General features: G+C 57.8%; 2 protein-coding genes across 6 annotated transcripts; both read left to right on the top strand.

Annotated features, from left to right (window-relative positions):
* The first annotated feature begins 1,127 nt into the window (after window positions 1-1,127).
* RARG (retinoic acid receptor gamma) lies at window positions 1,128-21,877 on the top strand. 5 transcript variants are annotated; one of them, XM_032492946.1, is made up of 9 exons: window positions 1,128-1,344; window positions 5,461-5,792; window positions 16,783-16,931; window positions 17,154-17,295; window positions 17,941-18,101; window positions 18,312-18,488; window positions 18,864-19,068; window positions 19,475-19,633; window positions 20,572-21,877. In XM_032492946.1, exons 2-9 carry the CDS (start codon window positions 5,609-5,611, stop codon window positions 20,769-20,771), a joined length of 1,377 nt encoding a protein of 458 aa, XP_032348837.1. In that variant the 5' UTR covers window positions 1,128-1,344; window positions 5,461-5,608; the 3' UTR covers window positions 20,772-21,877. The 5 variants fall into 5 exon arrangements, with proteins under 5 accessions (XP_032348837.1, XP_032348840.1, XP_032348839.1 ...); XM_032492947.1 differs by lacking the exon at window positions 1,128-1,344 and adding an exon at window positions 1,376-1,396; XM_032492949.1 differs by lacking the exon at window positions 5,461-5,792.
* Window positions 5,800-12,051, top strand: LOC116667597 (translation initiation factor IF-2-like). Its single transcript, XM_032492951.1, has 2 exons — window positions 5,800-7,011; window positions 8,365-12,051. Exon 2 carries the CDS (start codon window positions 10,308-10,310, stop codon window positions 11,343-11,345), a length of 1,038 nt encoding a protein of 345 aa, XP_032348842.1. The 5' UTR covers window positions 5,800-7,011; window positions 8,365-10,307; the 3' UTR covers window positions 11,346-12,051.
* Window positions 21,878-21,974: the final 97 nt, after the last annotated feature.

Below are 21,974 nucleotides of genomic sequence, written 5' to 3'. Positions count from 1 at the left end.
CTACTCCTGCTGCCCTTCACTTTCTCACTCCCACCTAGTCCCTGTGGGTGCACAGAATTTGTACTTCAGGCTCCTTCTCTTCTCTCTCTGTCCCCAGTAGAATGGACACTGACACCCCAGGGTTCCCACTCTGCAGCAGTCACGTTGAAGTCAGAGAATGTCCCCATCAGACACTGACACTCTGGGCGCACGCATGCACATATTTACACAGACCCAGAGTCAACAACATTCGTGGCGCATCCACCAGGCAGGCAGGCAGGCAGGCAGGCAGGCGCTAGTTAAGGCAGACACACACCCTGGGCTGGGGCTTTCTCCCTCACACCCAGCCCAAGGCTCCTCCCACTCCCAGCTACAGTTCCTCCTGCCCTCCTCTCCAGCCTCTCCCCTCCAGACCCAAGCCTAAAGGTGGGGACGGCATCGTCAGCCAGGGACCCAGGAGCCCTAACTCCCACAGCTTACTCAAGGCAGGGTGAGAGGGAGGAGGTCCTTAAACGCAGGCCTTAACACCCCCGACAAACTCCACTAGTTAAACCAGTTTGCTCCTGGGACCAAAGGAGCTCCCTGGGTAGGCAAGGGGAAGTAGATACTACTTTGACTTGCAGGTGAAGGCTAAGCGAAGGGTAAAGGCAGTCGCATCTGCCCTGGCTTATCCCTGCGCAGTCACTCCACCCCGGGGAGGACGTGGATACAGCCCCCACTGCCTACCCTGGGGAGGTACAGAGACTGGCCTCCCTGAACCACAGCCTGGCTGGAGAACTCAACCAGTGCCCCCGAATGGCAAGACAGGGAAAAGTGCCAGACAGAAAGGGTGGCATCATGGGCCCAGGACACTGACCTCTTCTGCCATCCTTGCCCGGCCTCCCGGGTACGGAGCCACGGAAGCCCAGCGAATGGGAGGGGCAGAGACCCAGGCGTCCTGGGCCGCCCCGCCCAGTCCACCCCCCAACCCTCACCCCCCGCCCCCCAGCCCCAGGGCACCGAGGAGGGAGCCGGGCAGGGGCAGGCGGCAGGGGAGGGAGGAGCGAGGGCGGGAGGGGGAGGAGGGAGCCAGGCTGGGAGGGAGGTGGGGGGGTGGGGAGGGAGAAAAAGAAAGAAAATATTTTCCGTGTCCCCGCCTGCAGAGTCAGTGTGCGGTTTGGGAGAAAATGTGTCGGATATTTTGGGGCGGTCACGTGGGCGGGCGGGCTCCGAGAGGCCCCGGGACCGTCCCAGCCTAGAGCCCGTGCCCCCCCAGAGCCCCCCATCACCGCCAGCCCCTGCCACTGCGACGCTCCATCCCCGCGACCGCCCGACGCCGGGACCTCGGGGCTCGGCGGCCTCCCTTCCCCCTCCCTCCCCCTCCAGGTGAGTCAGGCGGGGAAGCAGGCTCGGCCGCCGCGGACGCCCGGGTCCTCCGGTGAGATGGGCCGGGGGCGGGGGCGCCGGGGAGCGACGCGGGTCAGTCCCTCCCCGGACTGGTCCGGCCGTCCGCGGGGGTGGAGGGGGGCTTCCTGGCCCCGACTTGGGGGTCAGCCCTGATGTGGGAAGGGAATGGGGAAGATTTTAGACAGACTGGCCAGAGCTGGGCTTTATCCACCCTTTTTTTTTGCGGTGAGGAGTCGGGGAAGAGCTGTGGGGGAAGTCTTCAGCCAGGGGGCTTCTACCCTACTTTTGTGCCTGGAGTGGGAGGGGAGACAGGGTTTCCTCCTGCGGGGAAAGTCTACCACTCGCCTTTCTTCAGGCTTCCCCTGGAGAATCTGAGGGGAGGATTTTTGGTCCACGCTGGTTCAAGTTCCTCCTTCTCTAGTGGAATGGCACAGCTCGGACATCAAAAGGGCAAGGAAAAGGTCCAAGAGGCAAGTGATCCTGGCCCTCTGGGTCCAGAAGTTTGGAGAGACAAGTGGATAGGATAGGGGTCTATGAAGTTCCCTTGAAGCGCAGTCAGGATTCCCTCTCTCATATCCCCAACCTTGGGTGTGAGTCTTGGCTCCCTCCAGCCAAGGTGGGGGGCTCCTCGGGAGTATTCTTGAGGGGAGTCTGAATGCAACAAAAGAAGATCAGGGAGACTGGGGCGGGGATCCAGGAGTCCCAGTCCCGGAGCCCCGCGGACGCTGCCTCTCTGCCTCCAGCACTTACAGTTCAGTTCCCTCAGCCTGACTCAGTGTGTAGGAGGGAATCTCTGCAGGTGGCCAGGGAGTAAGAGTGTGCAAGGTTAGGGGAGCAGGGGAGCCTGAGGAGGGGTCTGTAGGACAAGAAGCTGAGATGACTGTGCCCCTTCAAGGCCCACGTCCAAGGGCAGCTGCAATCCCGGTCTTCAAGTCTGAGGCTCCTGCCCTTACTTCTGTCACTCCTCAGATGCTGACTTGGGGTTGATGACCACAGGTGGTGTCCCATATCTTTGAGGCAAGAAAAGACAGGGCAGGGGAGGGGGCAGGAGGCAGTGTGTGCAGGGTGCCTGGAGCCTGGGTATCCCAAATAGAGAAACACACACACACATGCATACACATGCTGTGGCTTAGAGCCTAGTAGGCAGCACAGGGCACACACCCCCACCCCTGGCTCAGAAAGCCACCTAACTGGCACCTCCAGTTCCCCCCTCTGCCCCACCCTACCCGTGCCCTCTGATGCCCACACACATTCCACTGGCACTGCCTGCCTGCCTGCCTACCTCCTGGGCACTGCCCCTCCCTGGGGCCAGTGAGGTAGAGGGAGGGCACCTGGGGATGGGAGGTGGAGACTCAAGGGTCTGGACTCCCCCAAGGGTGGCACAAGGCCAGGAAAACCGGGCCCACCACTACCTCCTGGGGAGCCGGCTGGGGGCCCAGGCTAGAGCAGAGGATGCCTGGGTTCTCCGCCCAGGCTGGGGATGGGGTCATGGAAAAAGGTGGTCGTGTTTATACAGAGGGGAGGGGGGCAGCGGGTGGAGAGCAGCCGACAAGAGCAGCTTTGTTCCAGGCTCTGGAGCGGGCAGGGTGCAGAGAGACGCCCCCCCATCCGGCAGCCCCCTTCATCCATGCCTTCCCCTCAACTCCACCTCAGCTCTAAGAGACAGCTTTGTAAGGGCCCCTTTCCCCCAGTCAGCCCCCCTCCATCTGAGGGGGCATCTTGAGAGTAGAGAAGTGTATTCTCCCTTCCATAGGTCCCCTAAAGAACCCAGGCCTCTGTGTCCCTACTTTAGGATTTTCTTTTACTCTCTGTGCCATTGTGTTCAATTACTTGGTCCCTTCCTCTAATCTGGACTTCAGACTGTCCCCTTCACAGCCAAGGCAGAGAAACCAAGGCTCAGAACTGGGATGAATCTGTCCCCTTTCTCTCTTCACTCAATTCTCAAGTCCCTTCTCTGAGGCAAAATAGGAGGAAGGCCAGAGAGACCTGGGCTGTCCTTTGCTCACTTCCAACTTCATTCCTCGGTAAGGACCAGGAGCCTGAGCATCCTTTTCTGGGACCCCCAAAGTACTCCTGCCCCACCCTCAGGTCTCTGTTTCCCACCTACAGGTGAGAAGCAAAGACAATAAATGCTGGAGTGCAGAGCCAGGTTCCCAGTCTAAGCCAGTCTGGGGAGGATGGGGGGGACCTCTAGTAGCTTCTCACCCTTGGCATTGGAGGGGTTAATCCACCTGGAATGTGGCCCAGCCTGTTGAGCTATGGCCCAGGGGCCTCAGGGGCCCCGAACTCCTGGCTCTACCTGGGTTTAACCAGGGATGAGGACTTTAGGGAATAGGGGAAGGAAAAGGAGAGGGACCCTGGGGGCTCGGAGCTGAAGCTTTTAGGGCTTGGGGAGACACTGGGCTGAAGAGTCAGGGTGCTGTGGATGTGGGTGGTGCCTAGTGAGGGGCAGGGGCTATTTCATGCATTGGGACTGGGTGAAGGATGGTGGTTTGGTGTCAGAGTTCCTGTAACCTGCAGGACAATTTACCCTCAGGAGCTTGAAGGCCAAGGAAGATGAGAGATAGAAAAGAAAGGAAGAAAAAAAAAGCAGAGGTACAAAGATTGAGAGATACTGATCTTAGAAGCAAAGACTGATGGAAAGAGATGCAGAAATACCCATTACCTACCTCTGGGCCTGCCCACCCCCAGGACACTATGTGTTTCACTTTCTCTTGGTTCTTTTCTGACCTTTTTCATCTCAGTCCATTAAGGTTCTGGTGGGTAGAGGAGGTGCCCAGGCTGGGGTGACTCTCCTTCCCCAGCCCCTAACTTCCTAGAGTGCTGGGTGGTTCTGAGGCTCCTGGGAAAGCCAACCTTTCCCTTGTCAGAGCATCAGGAGAGAGACCTCCTGCCTGGCTCTAGGATTCCCACTTCCTATCTTCTTCCTTCCTTCTTCCTTCCCCTCCCCCTCCCATTCCCCTAAACTCAGGTTAAAAATCCCTGGTGGCATGCTACATTTGAGGGCAGGCAGGATGCAGGAGGGCTTCCTAGAAGAGACAGAAGAAATGGAGAAGCAAAGTAAGCAGAGGACAGGGAGAGGAGTTTCCTAGCATCCTTCCTACCTGGCACACAGAGGGGCTTCCATCAACATCTGTGGATTTGAAGAGAGGTAATTGGAGACAGACAGAATTGGAAAAGGAAACTGGTAGAGGGAGTACTGAAGAAGATGGAAACAGAAGGAAATGCAAATTAAGAAAGGTATTGTGGGGAGGGTATAGCTCAGCGGTAGAGCGCATGCTTAGCATGTGCAAGGTCCTGGGTTCAATCCCCAGTACCTCCGTTTAAAAATTAATTAATTAATTAATTAAAAATGAAAAAAAGAGAAGTATGGAGGAAGAGAAGGTACCAAGACAAATAGGGTGAAACACATATAGCATTTAGCACGTGCCCTATATTATCCTAGACATTTTACATATGTTAAATTATTTAATCCTCAAAACAACCTTAGGAGGTGCCCCTATTATTATTCCCAACTGACAAATGAGGGAATTGAGGCACAGAGAGATTAATATGCCCAAGGTCCTGCAGCTGGCGAGTGGTGGGGATCAATTCAGGTCATCTGGCTCCAGAGCCTGTGTTTCAGAGAGGTGTAGTGCCCTCAAGCTACAACAGAGATATGTTTGCTTTCTCCAGGTTGATAGAGTGTGAAACTTGGCTCCACCATTTACAGCCATGCAACCTTAAACCAGTCACTTAACCTCAGTTTACTCATCTGTGAAATGGGATCATAATTCCAACTTCACAGGATTGATGTCAGGGTTAAATCAGTTGTCCAGCCCCATGGTGATACTTAATGATCACTTCTCAGCTTAGGAGTCCTATCTGCCAGGAGTCTGAAGACTATCATTCACCTTAGAAACTCAATTTACCCTTCGGGGAAAGTTTCTCTGAGCCTGCATAAGCATCTGTCCTGCCTCCCCTACAGGCCTGAGCCTGGGCAGTCCAGACCCCAGCAGCAAAGAGGAAAAAGACTGCACCTGGGAGAGGGCAATGGGGCTTGGAACCTCAGCGTGATCGTTCTCTGATCCCTCCTTTTCCTCTCTTTCTCCTTAGGACTCTTGGAGACCCAGTGAGCAGGCCAGGCAGGGCGGGCACGGAGCCTCCCAGGCCAGGGCAGTGGGCATGGGCGGGGGCTGTGGCTGAAGAAGTCCCCCGCCCACTGCAGACCCCAGGGAATTCAGCCTCCCACACTGCAGCTGCCATGGCCACCAATAAGGAGCGACTCTTTGTGGCTGGTGCCCTGGGGCCTGGCTCTGGCTACCCAGGGGCCGGCTTCCCCTTCGCCTTCCCAGGGGCACTCAGGGGGTCTCCACCTTTCGAGATGTTGAGCCCTAGCTTCCGGGGCCTGGGCCAGCCTGACCTCCCCAAGGAGATGGCCTCTCTGTGTGAGTCTCAGGGATCTTGGGGGATGAGGGCAGGTGGTAACAGGAGGGCACTTGGTGGGTGGATGATAGAGAAAAGCACCCCAGTTAGGAAGGCAGGCAGAGCTGGGGGGTTGATCTAATAGAGTAGGTGACAGAGGTGGCTCAGAGAGGGTTTGGATGTGGAGCAAATGGAAATGTTTGCAAATGAGAGTTCTGTGCAAACAGGATGGGAAAGTGACATGCCGAAAATCTGGGGCTCTGAAATTGCCTCCTGGGTGAGTCAACTAGCAGGAACACCTTCGCAGGGGCAGGCAGGCGTGGGTCTGGTGACATTAGAAGCTTCTGCCAGCTTGCAGCTGGGGATATGGGGAGCCAGGCTGGGAAGTGAAGGGTCTGGGAGGCCAGTCAGCTGACTCTGATGTCAAGAGGTGACATTGTTCTGAATTAGGGGGAGGCTGCAAAAAGAGGAAAGGAAAGGAGGGGAGGGTGTAGCTTAGTGGTAGAGTGCATGCTTAGCATGCATGAGGTCCTGGGTTCAATCTCCAGTATCTCCACTAAAATAAATAAGTAAGTAAATAAATCTAATTACCTCCCCCCCTAGCAAAACAAAACAAAAAAAGAGGAAAAGAATCAAGTGCCAGGTGTCCAAGGATGTGTGAGGTTAGGAAATTTCGCTCTTAGTTCTGGAGAAGGTGAAGACAGCCACAAAGAAGGTAGCCCGTGTACCATAAGTAATCCTGGGGAGGTGGAGGGGGGGGTGTTCCAGAAGCATCCTCTCCTCCAGCCATGTGGGTCTGGACTCCTCCCCTCTCTCTAGGTCTGGCCTGGTGCCCACAGGCTGTGCAGATCCCTACTTGTCCCTCAGGCCTGCCATCTTTGGGTGAAGCCTTTGAGTGCTGACAGCAGGCAAGCCTCAGCCCTCTCCTCTTCCCTCTGGATCCTCTCTCCTCCCACTTGGTAGCTGTCCTTCCTCACTATGCCATTCCAGGCGTGGGTGCCTGTGAGCTGGAGGGCTGGGATGCTGGCCTCTGCAGGGTAGAGGATCAGCATAAGAGCTGGTATAGAGAAGGCCTGGAAAGCAGGGCAGAGGCACAGTCCCAGAGAGACAGAAACAGAGACAGAGAAGAAAAGACCGAAAGACAAAGACACATCCTTTATAGCTGCACAAGCTCAGAGAGAGGCGGAGAGAAGGGGCCCTGCCTTTAGGAGCGGGCACTCAGAGGGTTGTGTGTGTGTGTGTGTGTGTGTGTGTGTGTGTGTGTGTGTGTGTGTGTAAAGGGGTGACTGGATGGGGCTGGCAGCTCTACTGGAAAGAGTGTGTTCATCTGGAGGAGGCATGTGCATGTGTGCTAGGGCCATAGGCAGTTGTGTGTGCACAGCATGTCCCTGAGACGCGGCTCATACACAGAATTCCAGTGTGTGCAACAAAGAATCAGTGTAAGGAGTGAGGCAGTGTTTAATAGGGCTGCTGACGGTGTGTCTGGTGTTTGGTGAGGCCTGCCGGTGGCCTGTCTGTAGTTCATCAGGGGTTATTTGGGTGGCATGCAGGTGAACAGGAGAGTACAAAGCCCCCCTTTTTGGAAACCTCAGCTGGGCTTCCCCTACCTCACTGACACTCCATGAATCTGTCCCAGGGTCTGGGAGGTGGGAAGGAACCACCCTCCCTACATGAATGTACTTCTTGCAGAGAATCGTACAACTCAATCCCTTGGGACTTGATTTTCCCAAGTTCCGGCCTAGGCAACCAAGGGAGCGGGTGTGAGGAGGGAGCGGGAGAGAATGCCGAGGGCCAGCAGCTAGGCCCCAGTGAAGTTCTCCGTGTGCCCCTTTGCCCTGGACACTTTGAGATCAAGGTCATGGTTCAAAGTGAGGTCAAGGTAGGCAAAGGGGTCAGACTAGGCTTTAACCCCAAAGCCTGCCTTGAAGGAGGGGGGGCTGAAAGAAGAAATCCAAGGAAGGAGCCAGAACCAGGGCAGGTAGCTGGGGAGGGTGTGGCTGGCAGCGGGGGGACAGGCCTGGGCAGAGAGGTGGCGGTGGGGTGGGGAGGCAGAAAAGGCCTGGGTCCAGACAGCTTGCCTGGGAGTGGGGCATGCAGCACCTAGTGGTGAATAAGAGGGAGGCAAGGGGGAGAGGAAGGGATCCCAGAGTCTAAGAGACCTCCCATCGCAGGAAAGCAGTGGAAGGGGGAAAGAGTAGTCTCCCATTTCTCTGACCTGCTGTACCTTCTTGGCTGGGCTGTCTAATGGAGGGAAATTGGAGGCTGGAGTCTGATGCCAAAGCCACACTCACCTGGAGTCTGGGTCTCTCTTCAATCTCTCTCCCCCCTGGTCTGTGGGAGGGAGTGTGGTCCGAGATGGAGTCTGGAACTTCTCCCTGGGATTGGCTCCTGGCTCCTGCTGCTGGGTCCCTAGCACCTTGGAGACATTCATGTTGGGAAGGGCAGTCTTGCTCCACCTCTTGGGGGGTGCTCCAGGGGCCTGAGTGGGTAAGGCAGGCATCTCAGAACCACCGTATGGTGGAGGAGGGGAGCGGGAAGGGGAGCATGTGCTGCCCGGGCAAGCGCAGGCCTGAGTGCGTGCATGGGAGAGCAGAGGGGTGTGTGTGTGTGTGTGTGTGTGTGTGTGTGTGTGTATGTGTATGTGCGCAGGTTCGGGTGTGCTTGCTCACACGTGCATGAAACCCTGGTGTCTGTGTCCCCTTGGAGCTCTGTGTTTGTGACACTGGTGCGTTGTATATTTGCTTTATCAAGACTGCAGGGAACAGAGAATGATGAGAGGGAAGGGAAGCTTTGCCCCCCTCCCCATCTTGAGGAGATAGCTGTGGTCCTGAGGACCTTTCCCTGCTAGTCCTCCGAACTTGGGGACAGTGTCTCTGCGGCAAGGAGCCCAGGCTGCCCCCTACTCAGTCACATGGAAAAACAGGGCAGGCTGGCACAGGAAGAGAAAGAGATTACTTAGAAGAAACTGAAAAAGAGAGACTCAGAGACATAAGCAAGATGAGAGGGAACTACAAAGGCTAAAAGGCGCAGACACAGAGAGAATCCAGCCGCTGGGAGAGGCAAGGAGAGTGAGCCGGCGGGCCCGGTGGTGAGCAGGCGGCAGCGAGGCCTCCTTCAGGAAAAAACCCCAGCCGACTGCCTCCCTCCCCTCCCCTCCTGGTCTCTCCTGCTTGGGCTCGGGCTCCAGCTCCAGGCCGACACAAACGGGGCTTTGATTGCAACAGGAAACCTCTCCGGCGGGGGGAGCTGGGCAAGCCGCCGCCACTGGGGCCCAGGCTGCACCCCCCTCTCCTGGCCCCCTACCCGGTCCCAGCCCCCACCCTGCCCAGCACTCCTCAGCCCTGCTTTGGGCCCCGTCCCTCCTTCACACCTCCCTATTCCTCTGCTCCACTGTTGCCCCCTCCACCAGAGACCCTTCCCATCACCCTTCAGGTGGGACTCCTAAGTTAGGGCATACCCTTGGGGTGGGGCCTTCTTTGCTTTGAAATATCCATCTTCAGTTTTTTGAGGGAAGGTTATGAAGGAAAAGGAGAATTTAGCATGAGGAATTCTGAGTCAGGTATCCTCCAGCCCCTTCCAGAAGGTGGCAGGAGGGAAGCAAAGGAGGGATGCTGAAGGAGTTAGCTGTCCCTACCCACCACAGCCCCTAGTTGGCCAAACTCATCCTTGCCAGGGTGGTGGAAGTTCTGAGGGGTAACCTCGCCAGACTCAGTGTGAATAGCCTCATCAGTGGGGGAGGGGTAGAACTCTTCTTTGCCACTGGGGCCATACCTTTGTGGGGCTCTAGCTGGGAGGGGTGTGCCGTGGTGGTGGGGATCATAGGGAAGGAGGTGAGTCAGGCAGCAGCCCCCCCTCATACTCCCACCAGGCTGGTGGAGAACATCTGGTTCCCATGAAATGCTAGAAGGCTAATGGGTCTAATTGCTGCAATAAGGGCTGGGGGGACTTTGGGGGAAAGAGGGGGCACTAGATTCCCCCATCCTCTTACCTTCTCCTCAAGCTGTACAAAGACTGTCTAGAATGGGGTCTTGAGGTTTGGGGGTTAGGGTGAGTTTGACACTCCAAAGCCTGGTCCCTTCTAAGGGCCCCTCTCCCTGCAGTGCCTGGGAAGCACACACAGATGGCGTGATGAGGAGTGGGGTGCATCTGGTAAAGAGAAAGGGGGGCTATTGAGGACTCATGACTTCCTGGAGCCCTCCCCCAACTCCTCCTGTGCCCCACTCCCAACCCCCCTCCCTGTGGCCTGGCCACTTCTGGTTCTAATTACCAACCAGGCAGGCCTGACTTAATTGGGACCTTTCAGATTTCGAAGGGGGGGAAGGGTGGCGGGGGTGGGAGAGTAGGGGGGTGGAATGACATCCTAGAGTTGACTGATCAGGACTCTTTCCCCCTTGTTTTGGGGGTACTCTTTATTTTGCACTTAAGTGACTTTTTTGCCACTAGCCAGGTTCCATTCAGAAATCTATCGCCCCTTTTTTCTTTTTGTGGGGGATGGCTGGATTCAGAATAGGGTATTTGGGGCTGGGGGTAAGTACAGGATGCTCAGGCAGGATTGCAAAGAGCACTGCATTCCCTCTGCATCCCTGCATCGAGCCCCCCGGTCGGCCCTGCCACCCCGCGCCCCCTCATCCGCCAGCCAGGCCCTCCTTCCCAGCCCTGCCCCCCTCGGTCCCCAGGAGCCACCCCGGCCCCTCCTCCGCGCCTGCCTTCCTTTCCCTCGCCTACTCTGGCACCCCTTCCTGCTCTTTATTCTTCCAAACTGGCGCCCCACTCCTGCGGCACCCCAGTGCGCCCCTCAGCCGGTACAACAGATTCTTAGAAAAGCGCGCCCCGCCCTGGCCCAGCCACCGCTGCCGGGCGGGGGAAGGGGCCGGGCCGGGCGCCGCTCCCGCTCCCCCGGCGCTCCCCGTGTGAGCGGCGCTGACAGAGCCGGCTGGGCCGGCCCGCCGGGCGGCCGGGCGGCGGACGGCGGGCGGGGCCCGGGGGGAGGGGGCGGTTTCCGGGAGTCGCCGCCGCTGGCGCTGTCCCCGGGCCAGGGTCCCCGATCCGGCCCGGCCCGGCGAGGGCAAACTCTTGACGTGGCCAAGCCCCCGCCCCCCTCACCCGCTTCTCGGCCGGGCGAGGGCGCTCAGTGCCCGGAAGGGGCCCGCAAGGGAAGAGTGGGGCGGCCCTCGGAGATCCGAAGGGCACTAAGTGTGGCATTGAAGGGGAGAAGGGGCAGTGTGCCTCTGGGTTGGGGTGGGGGGCGGCGGTATTTGATGGCTTTGAGCGCAGTTACCGACCAGACTCGCAGTTATTCTGAGAGGGGTACCTGGCACTTTGGGGCGGTTGGCACGGTAGCGACTCTGGGGGAGGGGAGTTGGCACTCTGGAGGGCAGTGTCGTCCGAGGCGCAGTTGGCACGGCAGGAACAGTTTGGGGTGGGAGTCTTGTGCTCTAAAAGTGAAGTCAGGTTCGAGGAAGGGGCCCTGGGAGAGACAGCGGAGGCGCTCCGGGAGTGTCAGCCGCGGGATGGGGTTTAGGGGACTCGAAGGGAGGCGGCCCGGGCCGCGGCGGAGGGAGGACCGTTCCGGCTAGGAGGGGCAGACTCGGTCTGCGCTGGAGGGGCGGGGGGACTCCGCCGCGGCGCTGGCGACGGCCTGGGCGGGGTGGGGCGGGGCCGGGTCAGGAGGAGGTGAGCGCGCCCGGCCACCCGCCCCGAGGGGGGTTCCCGGAGAGTTCATGGCGGGAGCGCGCTCCGGCCCTCCAACCGGGGGTGGGGAGGACGGGAAGGAAGGAGCAGGCCGCGCGCGCCGAGCCGCAGGAATGTGCTGTTCGGGCCTGTAGCGCGCGCGCGGAGGGAGAGGGAGGAGCCAGGCCTGGGAATGAGGGGGTGGAGGTAGTGCAGGTCCCCGGGATCAGGAGAACTGCCTTGCGCAGGGAATCTCCATGTTCTCTCCCTGGTCCTCCTTGACACCCCTGCCTGTATTGACTTGTACGAAAAAGGGAGTGTTTAGGGGGAGGGGGAAACTAGAAGGGAAATGCGTGTGCTCGGTTTCTCCACTCCTTCCCCCATCCCAGACCCGGGCACGCGCCTAAGTGCAAAAGCTTGCAAAGCCTCGGGGCTGTGGAGGGAGAATCCTTGCAAGCATTCTCCCGAGCCAGGTGTGCTTGCACAAACGTGTGTGCACCTCTGATTTTATGCGCGTGCAGACATGCATGTGCACTATTGCATATTTGCAAATGCGTGGTGCCTGCCAAGATAAATGCATGCACAGATGTGTCTCTAAGCAAGCGCGCGCGCCGAGATGCGAGTGTGTGTATGTGCGTGCTCCACTCCCAGCTCTGCTCATCTTGGTGCCCGGCCCCCTTCGCTCTCCAAGCCCCACCCCCCACCCCTCCGGGCTTCGCTTTTACAAAAGGTCTCCCCAGTGCTAGCCGCCGAGGCGCCCAGAGAGAGCCGGACCGCGGCTGGAGCGGCAGCCCCGGCTCTGCGCCCCGCCCAGTCCCTTTCCCCTGCTGGGGATACCCCTCTTCCCCGCCCACCCCTTACCCCCCATGCAGCCCGGCGCCCTATGCTAGCCCTCCCCCTCCCCCCCTCCAGGAGCGGGGCGCCGCCGGGGGAGGAGGGGGAATCGGCTGCGGGTCCTCGGTGTTCTAGCACCCAGCTTCCCTCCAAGCCGGGTCGCGATGTACGACTGCATGGAAACGTTTGCCCCGGGTCCGCGACGGCTGTACGGGGCGGCGGGACCCGGGGCCGGCTTGCTGCGCAGAGCCACCGGCAGCTCCTGTTTCGCCGGACTCGAGTCTTTTGCCTGGCCGCAACCAGCCAGTCTGCAATGTAGGTACCCGAGCCCGGGGGTGGCGGGGTGGGTGCAGGACAGGCAGCAGCTCGCTCTTTTCGTGTGTACAAGGTGGACCTGGGGTGCAAGCGTAGATTCTGAACCTTTCCATGTGCGAGCTGGGTGTGTAGGAAAGAGAGGTACTGGCCCTTTAAACGTGGGGGCCTCAGCGACTCCTTTGGGTGTGTGCAGTAGTATGTTGGAGTGTGTGTGTGTGTTTTTACGGTGGGTGTATAGATAGGACCTGTGGTTGATGCCACTCCAGAGTTCCCGGGAATAGGGAGAGGCCAAGGTGCGTTTGTAGTTTGTGCCGGCATGTCCAGTGGCCCCGGGGGGCTATGGCACCCAGGACCGTGGGTGGCGTTTGTAGCTTCCATGTGGGCAGCTGGAAGTGTAAAAAAATTATTTGCAGAGCGTGTGCATCCTTGGAGTGTGCAGCGCCAAGGCCAGGAGGTGCGGGTGTGGAGGTAGGGGTCTCCACGCAGCGTCGCCCTCCGCCAACGTTGGCAGGTCCACATGTTTGTGGCTTGAGGCCGGGAGGGCGTGTGCCCTTCGTGGCTGCGGGGGCGGTTTTGGAAAGTGCTGTGCTTGAGCGTGCATCCTGTGTGTGCTGCGTGCGGGGTGGAAGGGGTTGTGCACACAGCGGGACCAGGCTGGGTTCTGGCGCCCCCACCCCCTTTGAAAAAAGAAATCTTAGGAAATGTGTGTAGGATTGTGTACACTTTTTCCTATGGCTCCAACCTGCAACTTCAGTAGGTAGCAAAAAGTTTCAAGCAAAGTCTGTGTATGGTGAAGGGTGGCCTGGAGGTGGCAGCGGCCGAGGAACACGAGTCCTGGGTCCCCAAATATACATCTTCCCTTCTCTGTGAAATGGGAGATGCCAGGCCTGGGGCCCTGGAACCCCTTTCCAGAGCGGTAATAAAAAGCCGGGGACTGAGAGGCAGTAAAAATGAAGTCCAGATGAGAGGCGGCTTTGAAGCCCGGGCCGAAGTGCCTGGCGGGGGTGGGGGTTGGGGAGGGGCCGGGAGAGAAGCCTGGAACACCCCCGAATTTCCCGGGGGCTAGGATGGCGCTAGTAGCCTGGGGACGCGGAGCTGGGGGGCACGCTGGGAAGGGGCGGGCGCCCGGGGAGTGCGTGCGCGGGGTCACCGAGCCCCCGCCAACGCGCCTCGCTCCTTGGCACTCGGCAGCGCTGTTTACGAGATCGACTTTTTTTTTTTTTTTTTTTTTTGGTCTTTTAGTTCCAGGGTAGAGCTGCTCAGATTCAACAACTGGGAAACTGGAAGGAGGAGGTGGCAAACAGGAGACCGTACTGTGGGGTGGGGTGGGGCAAGAGTGAAAAACGTAGCATTTAAAGGGCGGAGAAAGCATGAACTACTGCCTTGCACCAAATCCTTGTAATTCTTCACCTTCCTCTCTCGGCCCAATAGGATGGGGAAACTGGGGCTGTTGGGAGGGGTGCTGAGGCAGAAAGACTCTCCCAGGAAGGGTTTTAGTGGGGGCTGGGCAGGGGCCCTTTTTTTTTTTTCCGGGGCCCACAGAAGCCCGTGGGACTTGGCTGGCAATATGCTTTTGCATTTCAGTTTGGACCAACAGTTTTGGCCTCTAGGGTCTTGGTGGCCTTCAGACCTGCTCCACACATTTTCAGAGAGAAAGTTAATTTAGACCTGTGTGCCTAAACCTGGGGAGGAAAGATGTCCTTTGAGGGGAGGACCACTCGGTGTGTTTGTGTTTGGTGGCTTTGGTGTCCTGGTGCTGCGTTGGCAGGCTGTGGGTGTTTGTCTGGTGGCAGAGCTGCTCCCTTGCAACTGTGAAGTGAGTGATGGGTGTCGTGTGTCCGCTCTCTCACTTGTGCATCCACCTCCCGCGGTGTGGCTGGAGTGAGTGTGCCTCTGTGTCTGCCTCGGGGTTCTTCTGTGCCAGGGTCCAGTTGGGGTACAGGAGCCCACTGGTAATGTGCCTGCTTTGTGCCCTGTGTGTTGTTGATGTGTGAGAGTGCCTCCAAGGAGGTGTGTGTCAGATTGTGAGTCCAGGCTTCTCAGCCCTGGGCCTCGCAGCTGGGAGTGTTTACAGCCGGTTATAAAGAGTTTGTTTGAAGCTCCGCTCAGCCTGGCCAGGAATTTCCTCAATTTCAGCAATTTGGGCTTTAAAAGGAGAAAAACCCAGAGCCCACCCCCCTCCTCCCCAGCAGGGGCCCCTGCCTAGCCAAGAAGCGGCAGGCATCCCGACGGTGGGGTCTCAGGGCTGAGAAGGGGATCTGAGCAGAGTTGACCCAATTAGCCTCCTGCGCACTCGCCCCCAGCTTGACCAGAGCCACTAGTCTGCGCTTTAGGCTTCAGGGGCAGGGGTGTGCCAGAAGGGTGCTGAGAAGGGTTGACAGTACCACGTAGACAAGAAAAGCTGCCCCCAGGGGGCCTGTCTCCCTGACGCCCCCAGTCTCATAATTGGCTGGCACAGGCCCATGCCAGTCTGACCGCACCCAGGCCCTTTCGCAAGAGAGGAAATGAGGCAGCGCTCTGCGGGCAGGGAGGGCATCAGCGCCGAGTGAGCACCAGCCCACGCAGTGGCCTGTGGGCAGCACGTGTGCCCTCAGAGGACACTGGGACTGGCCTTTCCGGCATACCAGCCTGCCCCCCATCTCTCAGCACCAGCCCCCTTGGATCTCCCGCTCCATGCTGAATAGACTCCAGGCACCCTTCTTCCCTCCCCTCCCCTCCCCTCCTCTCTCCTTGTTCATTGGGGAATCTCTCTCCAGCTGGATTCTTATGCTAATCGAGTGTCTGTGTGTGTTGGGGGGCAGGGAGGGCTTCCCTCCCATGGGGAGGGTGGAGCTGGCCCGGAACCCGGACATCCTGGGCATTCCTCTGCCCTTTTGGTGGCCTGGGTGGACTTCTGACCAGGTGGGCTGGCTGCAGCGGGTTAGAAGGAAAAAGGTGTTCGTGAGGTGGGTGCAAGCAAGGGGCACTCCTTAGGGAGGGTCTTAGGGTTTTCTTGTGTTAACTTGGGCCCTCCAGGTTTGGGCAACAGGTCTTACCGGTTGAATAATTTAATTTCTAGATTTTTCCAGCCTCTGAAGATCAACCACACAGCCAAAAAATATTTATTCAGCAGCCTCGCAAACAGAGGGTGTCCTCCCCACACACACTCTGCGTGGCGTGGGCTGAGATCTCTTTGGAGCTGTGATTGAGTACTTGCGGGGAAGTTTAGGAGTGAAAACATCCCTCAGAGAGGGTCCAGAGATGGCTCCCCTCCCCCACCGGCCCTGTTTACCCACTGTCACCTGACTTTTCTCCGGTTTGCTACACCCCCAACAGCTTCTAGACCTGAGAATCGGAGCAAATACCTGTCTCCCTTCTTCCAGCTTCTCTAACTCCTGGTGAGGCCATGGAGATCTGGTCAGAAGAGCCAAGAACCTTGGCTCCATCATTAGCTGGCAGTGCGGTGTGGCACTGGGCTGGTCACTTCCCTCTTTCGATCTGTTTCTTCAGGTGTAAAATAAGGCTCTTGCACGTGCCTTAACCTACTTTCCTAATACCTGTGTCCCATTTGCTCCACTGTCTTGGCGGGTTCTGGGGGAAAGGACATTGGCAGCTGTTTGCGGGGTGGTGTGAGAGGGATAAGCCCAAGGATTGTCTACCCTGTACTGCTTGAGAGAAAAATGAGGTTCTAGACTACTGAGTGTGCCAGCGGGTCATTTAGCCCAGTGCTAGTTACAGGTGGCCTTGACTTGCCTACTGACCCCAGATCTATTGCCTCATGTGGAGGAGAGTGGTAGGAGGTAGGCTGCCTGACAGGGGCCTGATATGACAGGGAGTGACTGGGGAGTTCAGAGCCATGGGCCATAACCCCTCCACACACCCACTTTATAGCTGTGGAAACTGAGGCCCAGAGAGGTTAACTTCCAGAATGGCCTGGACCTGGACTTTGAGTTGAGCAGTTCATGTAGGGCATCATTGTAGGGGGAGATGGCCAGACTGGGAGGTAAAGTTATAGTGATTGTTTGGAATTTCTGGAAGTGTTTACTAGGGGACTGGATATGGGTTGTTGGGACTTTTAATCACCGTGGTGGCGAGGGTGTTGGCACCTCTGAGCCGGAGGAAGAAGTAGGAATGGGTGGGTAGGTGTCTGATGAGGATGCCTAGAAATCTGAAGGGTCCTTCTCCCCTGACCCTCACATCACTGCTTCCCCCCAGCGGTGGAGACACAGAGCACTAGCTCCGAGGAGATGGTGCCCAGCTCGCCCTCACCCCCTCCACCTCCTCGGGTCTACAAGCCGTGCTTCGTGTGCAATGACAAGTCCTCTGGCTACCACTACGGGGTCAGCTCTTGTGAAGGCTGCAAGGTGTGTACGTGGTGGGGGCAAGTGCATCAGGCATCCAGAGTTCACTGAGTGAGGTCAGAGACTCACTGTGTGTGAGTGGGTATCCCTCTGGGGTGGGAGGGGGCTGCTTTGCGCAGAGGTGGTTAATTGATTGGGTCAGACCTGGGGTAACCTGCAAGGCCTGTGAGGGGCTAGTACACCCAGCCTCCTGCTTCACTGACCCTCCCTTACTCCCAACTCCAGGGCTTCTTCCGCCGTAGCATCCAGAAGAACATGGTGTACACATGTCACCGCGACAAAAACTGTATCATCAACAAGGTGACCCGGAATCGTTGCCAGTACTGCCGGCTACAGAAGTGCTTTGAAGTCGGCATGTCCAAGGAAGGTAGGCTCCGTGGCCTGCCTGGGCAGGAGCAGTCTGTCCTAGCCTGTGGTTGCCACCCTTTTCCCACTGGCCACCCCCACTTCCCTGACCTCTGAAATCCAGCCTGCCCTGGAGTACCGCCTCCTCCCCTCCAGTCCTGTTTGATTAGCTCCATTCACCCAGGAGACCCCACCCCTTCCCATTCTCCCTTCCTTCCTCCGAATGAGTGAATGGGGCTTACCACTGCACATTCCCTGTTTCATGGGGAAGGTGGTGGGGCTTGGCAGTCCCCTCCCCTTCTCCCAGGACTGAGCCTGAGGTGGATCTGGGGTACCCCCCCCCTGCGCCATTGTGCTGCCAAGGCTATAAGTGGATATCCTGCTGCCTGCATATCCTGCCCCCCCTCCCCAGCTCCTGCAGGGTGACAGGAAGGGCAGGATGGAGCCGAATGGCCTGGGGAGGGAGCAGGGGCTGCAGGCCCTGGGTGGGGCTGGGGAGAGCCAGCCTGGGAATGGGAGCTAGTGTAGGAGACGAGGAGACTGAGGTCCAAACTGGGGTCCCAGGGAATGGATGTTCCTGATGAGGACTGAGCTAAATTAGGGTGAGAGGGGATATTCAGAGGGAGGTTCTGAGGGTCCTGACCCTCTCCTTGTGCCTCCTCCCAAGCTGTGCGGAATGATCGGAACAAGAAAAAGAAAGAGGTGAAGGAAGAAGGGTCACTTGATAGCTATGAGCTGAGCCCCCAGTTAGAAGAGCTCATCACCAAGGTCAGCAAAGCCCATCAGGAGACCTTCCCCTCGCTCTGCCAGCTGGGCAAATACACCACGGTGAGGAGTGGGTAGGGCCCCAGTGAGGGCAGGGGACCATTGGCTTTGGAGAATGGGTAGGGGTTGTGTGGGAGGCCGTGGTCTGGTGGGGCTGATGACAAGGAGGGCATCTGAATGCAGAAGGGAGAGCTTGGGAGATTGGCAGAAAGAAGACAGCCTCCCCAGCCTGAGGTGGGCCTTAGCTTGTATTCTCATCTGTCCTTCCCACAGAACTCCAGTGCGGACCACCGGGTGCAGCTGGATCTGGGGCTCTGGGACAAGTTCAGCGAGCTGGCCACCAAGTGCATCATCAAGATTGTGGAGTTTGCCAAGCGGCTGCCTGGATTTACAGGGCTCAGCATTGCTGACCAGATCACTCTGCTCAAGGCTGCCTGCCTGGACATCCTGGTAGGTTAAGCCCTGTGGCCTGTCTCCCACCGCAGCCTGACCCTCATATGAGACCAAGGAATTGACCCACATAGATTTCATTCTCTCTCCCAATCTAGGACTCCCTAGATCTCCTCAGAATCCAAGCTCTTTTTGTCTTAACCTCTGCCTCTTAGATCTGATCCTAGACTTCTGGATGCCTTGCCTCCTTCTGACTTATCTTCCCTCCAAGCTTCAGACCCTCCTCCTCCCTGCCTTCCTCCCCCTGTCTGCTTCAGGTGGCCCTCCTTCTGGACCTAACCTAACCTTCCACCTGCCCCTCATTCCCTCTTTTCCCCACCCCTCTACGTGCTCCTCCCCAGAGACATCACTCACCCTCCCCCCGCCCACCACCAGATGCTGCGGATCTGCACAAGGTACACCCCAGAGCAGGACACCATGACCTTCTCCGACGGGCTGACCCTGAACCGGACCCAGATGCACAACGCCGGCTTTGGGCCCCTCACAGACCTCGTCTTTGCCTTTGCTGGGCAGCTCCTGCCACTGGAGATGGATGACACAGAGACAGGGCTGCTTAGTGCCATCTGCCTCATCTGCGGAGGTGCGGGAGCGCCCTCTGGTGTTTGCTCGGCTACTTTCTCGCCACACCCCATACCTAATCTCCCACCAGGCCCAGACCTTGCCCTTATTCACAGACTCCTCAGTTCCAGTACAGACTCCCTGGCAGCCTGGGACATAGGACAAAAAGAGGGGCAGAGCTAGGGGGAGCTGAAGAGACCCAGATACTAGTGCTGACATAGAGGTCTGGGCAAGAGTGATTTACTAGAGAAAGCCTCTTGCTGAAGGGGTGACTGTACAGAGTGTGGAGCAGGGGACATGGTCTGGGTGGGGCTCCTGGTCTGAGTTTGGGACCTGGAGGGCCATTGGGCAGGGCCACTTGGGATCAGTCGCTTGTCACTGTCTTTCCCATCTCTTCCTCTCTCACTCCCCTGGGCTCGTCCCTACAGACCGCATGGACCTGGAGGAACCTGAAAAAGTGGACAAGCTACAGGAACCGCTGCTGGAAGCCCTGAGGCTCTATGCCCGGCGGCGGCGGCCCAGCCAGCCCTACATGTTCCCGAGGATGCTCATGAAGATCACCGACCTCCGGGGCATCAGCACCAAGGGTTAGTCGGAAGCGAATCTCCCCTCTCTCTTCCTGGAGCTGCTGGTCTCCAGGGTCAGGCAGAGACAAGAACAGAATGGGTGAGAACCAGGCAGCCTACATGGGCATCCTAGGTCTGCCACACGCTAGTGTGGACAGTATGGGCAAATGCCTTTTTTATTGTATCTCATTTTCCTGTTTGCAAACTGGGCGGTACTTAAACCTACCTCCTAAGTTTTGTGAGGATGAAACGAGTTAACACACAGCAGGCTTAGAGCTGTGCTGAATTACAAATTCAGTTCCTCCAGTGCAGTGATGACACTTCCAGTTCTCAGTAGCCATGTGTGACCAGTGCCTAGTGCACTGGAGAGTGGAGATATTTCTATCATTGCAAAAATTCTATTGGACAGTACTGGTTTAGAAGGACGCCTGGCAGATCATGTTTGATAAATATTAGTTATAGTTGTAAATGTTATTAAGAACAGCCCTGGGACAGGGGAAGGGTGTAGCTTAGTCTTAGCTAAGCATGCACGAGGTCCTGGGTTCAATCTGCAGTACCTGTTAAAATAAAAAACAAATAAATAAATTAAATAAACCTAATTACCCCCCCCAAAAGCCCCCCAAAAGAGAACACAACAGCCCTAGGAACAACTGGCAAGCTATAGACATTATGAGGAGGGGTGGTGGTGTCTAGGCATTGGGACTAGAAGTTGAGCACTGTGATCTTTGAGGAGACAGACTGAAAGGATGGGACAAATGGGCAGCAGGCTTAGCAGAGAAAATAGGTAGGGGCTCCAGGGAGAGGGGTGGTCCCCGGCAACCCTAGAGTAGAGAGACGGTGACAGAGAGGCGGCAGGCCTGTGCTGGGAGCCCCCAGAGGGGAGTCAGAGAAAGATTAGGGAGATGGCCTTAAGGGTCTGTGCCTCTGCCCCCGTGAACCTCCTTGCCCTTCAATTGCAGGAGCGGAAAGGGCCATTACCCTGAAGATGGAGATTCCGGGCCCGATGCCTCCCCTGATCCGAGAGATGCTGGAGAACCCAGAAATGTTTGAGGACGACTCCTCGCAGCCTGGCCCCCACCCCAAGGCCTCCAGCGAGGACGAAGTTCCGGGGGGCCAAGGCAAAGGGGGCCGTAGCCCCCACTCTGACCAAGGCCCCTGACTTCCCCTGCTGTGGGGGTTGGGGTTCCAGGCAGCAGACTGACCATCTCTCAGACACCACCAGTGACTGGGGGAGGACCTGCTCTGCCCTCTCCCCATCCCTTCCAATGAGCTCCTTGTTTTTGCCAAAGTTTCCAGGGGTGCCTCTGTGTTCATCCCCTTCCTGCTCTAACCGGCTCCCTCCCCAGTCTTGGGGGCCTACCCTGTTCCTTCCAGGACAGAGGGCAGAGGGGTGAGCCTGGGTTTGGACTCTAAAACCTCAGCACTGCCCCTAGACACCAGGGTCCCAGGCTCCCCAGGACAGGAGGAAAACCCTGCCCTTCCACAGCCCCTTCCTCTGCCCGGTGCTTAGGCTTCTGGGAGCAAACAGGAACACTAGAGACCAAAAGTGGGGCATAGCGGGAGGGCTGAGCCCACCCTCTTGCCCCCGCCCTTGGTGCCTCATGCTGCGTAAGGCACCAGCCAGGTGCACGCTGCCCACTGTGCCCCATTCTCGTGCCAGGTCAGAGTGGGGCAGGCTGGGCCCTGCATTTCTGTGGGGGGGGGGGTCAGAGGGTGAAAGGGACAGATGTAGGTCCATTCTGCACCTCTTTGCTTGGGCCCAGAGTTTACCCTCTGCCCTGCGTTACAGGCCCTGCCCCCAGCCCTGTCATGTGCCTTGGGCTCCCCCTGCCCCTCATCTCAGCCATGGGGCAGGGACCCTCTTACACTACAGAGGGGCCAAGGGATCCCTCTCCCCCTAGTGCCTTCCCCCCTTGACCCCCAGAGCAGCTTGGCCCAGGGAGAGGGGGGTGGGCACTGCTTAGCTGATCCCACCCTGACCCAGAGGAAGCCTCTATTTATTTATTAGCTTTTGTTTACACCCTGGAATTGACCCCTTCCTCCAGGGGTCTTGGGAGGGGGAGCCCAGGGCCCCTATGACCCCTCCCTTCTTCCTCCAATCCCCAGTTTGTATTTAGCTGCCAAATAAGATTCCCACTGGCTCCCCTTTTTCTCTGGGGGGGTCAGGGTGCTGTCCCCTCCCCTCTGTTTACATCGCCCCTCCACCCCGCTGTATTGCATATTGCTGAGTTTTCTATTTTTGCAAAATAAAGTGATGGAAACTCACATCATGTGGCTCCCTCTAGGAGGAAGTAGTGGAAATGACCAGCTGACCTGGAGAGGGACTGGGTGAGGAGGGTGGGTTTTGCAGCTTTTTTAGTTT

This window comes from Camelus ferus, chromosome 12, assembly GCF_009834535.1.
Source record: "Camelus ferus isolate YT-003-E chromosome 12, BCGSAC_Cfer_1.0, whole genome shotgun sequence".
Classification (NCBI taxonomy): domain Eukaryota; kingdom Metazoa; phylum Chordata; class Mammalia; order Artiodactyla; family Camelidae; genus Camelus; species Camelus ferus.
This window is presented reverse-complemented; position numbering and strand designations above follow the sequence as displayed.

Bases quoted from the DNA above. Each gene is read 5' to 3' on its own strand.
- RARG (XM_032492946.1), top strand. From the start codon at position 5,609: ATGGCCACCAATAAGGAGCGACTCTTTGTGGCTGGTGCCCTGGGGCCT. The intron at 18,102-18,311 runs GTGAGGAGTGGG...TCCTTCCCACAG, and splicing joins AGCTGGGCAAATACACCACG to AACTCCAGTGCGGACCACCG. The intron at 18,489-18,863 runs GTAGGTTAAGCC...GCCCACCACCAG, and splicing joins CTGCCTGCCTGGACATCCTG to ATGCTGCGGATCTGCACAAG.
- LOC116667597 (XM_032492951.1), top strand. From the start codon at position 10,308: ATGCTCAGGCAGGATTGCAAAGAGCACTGCATTCCCTCTGCATCCCTG.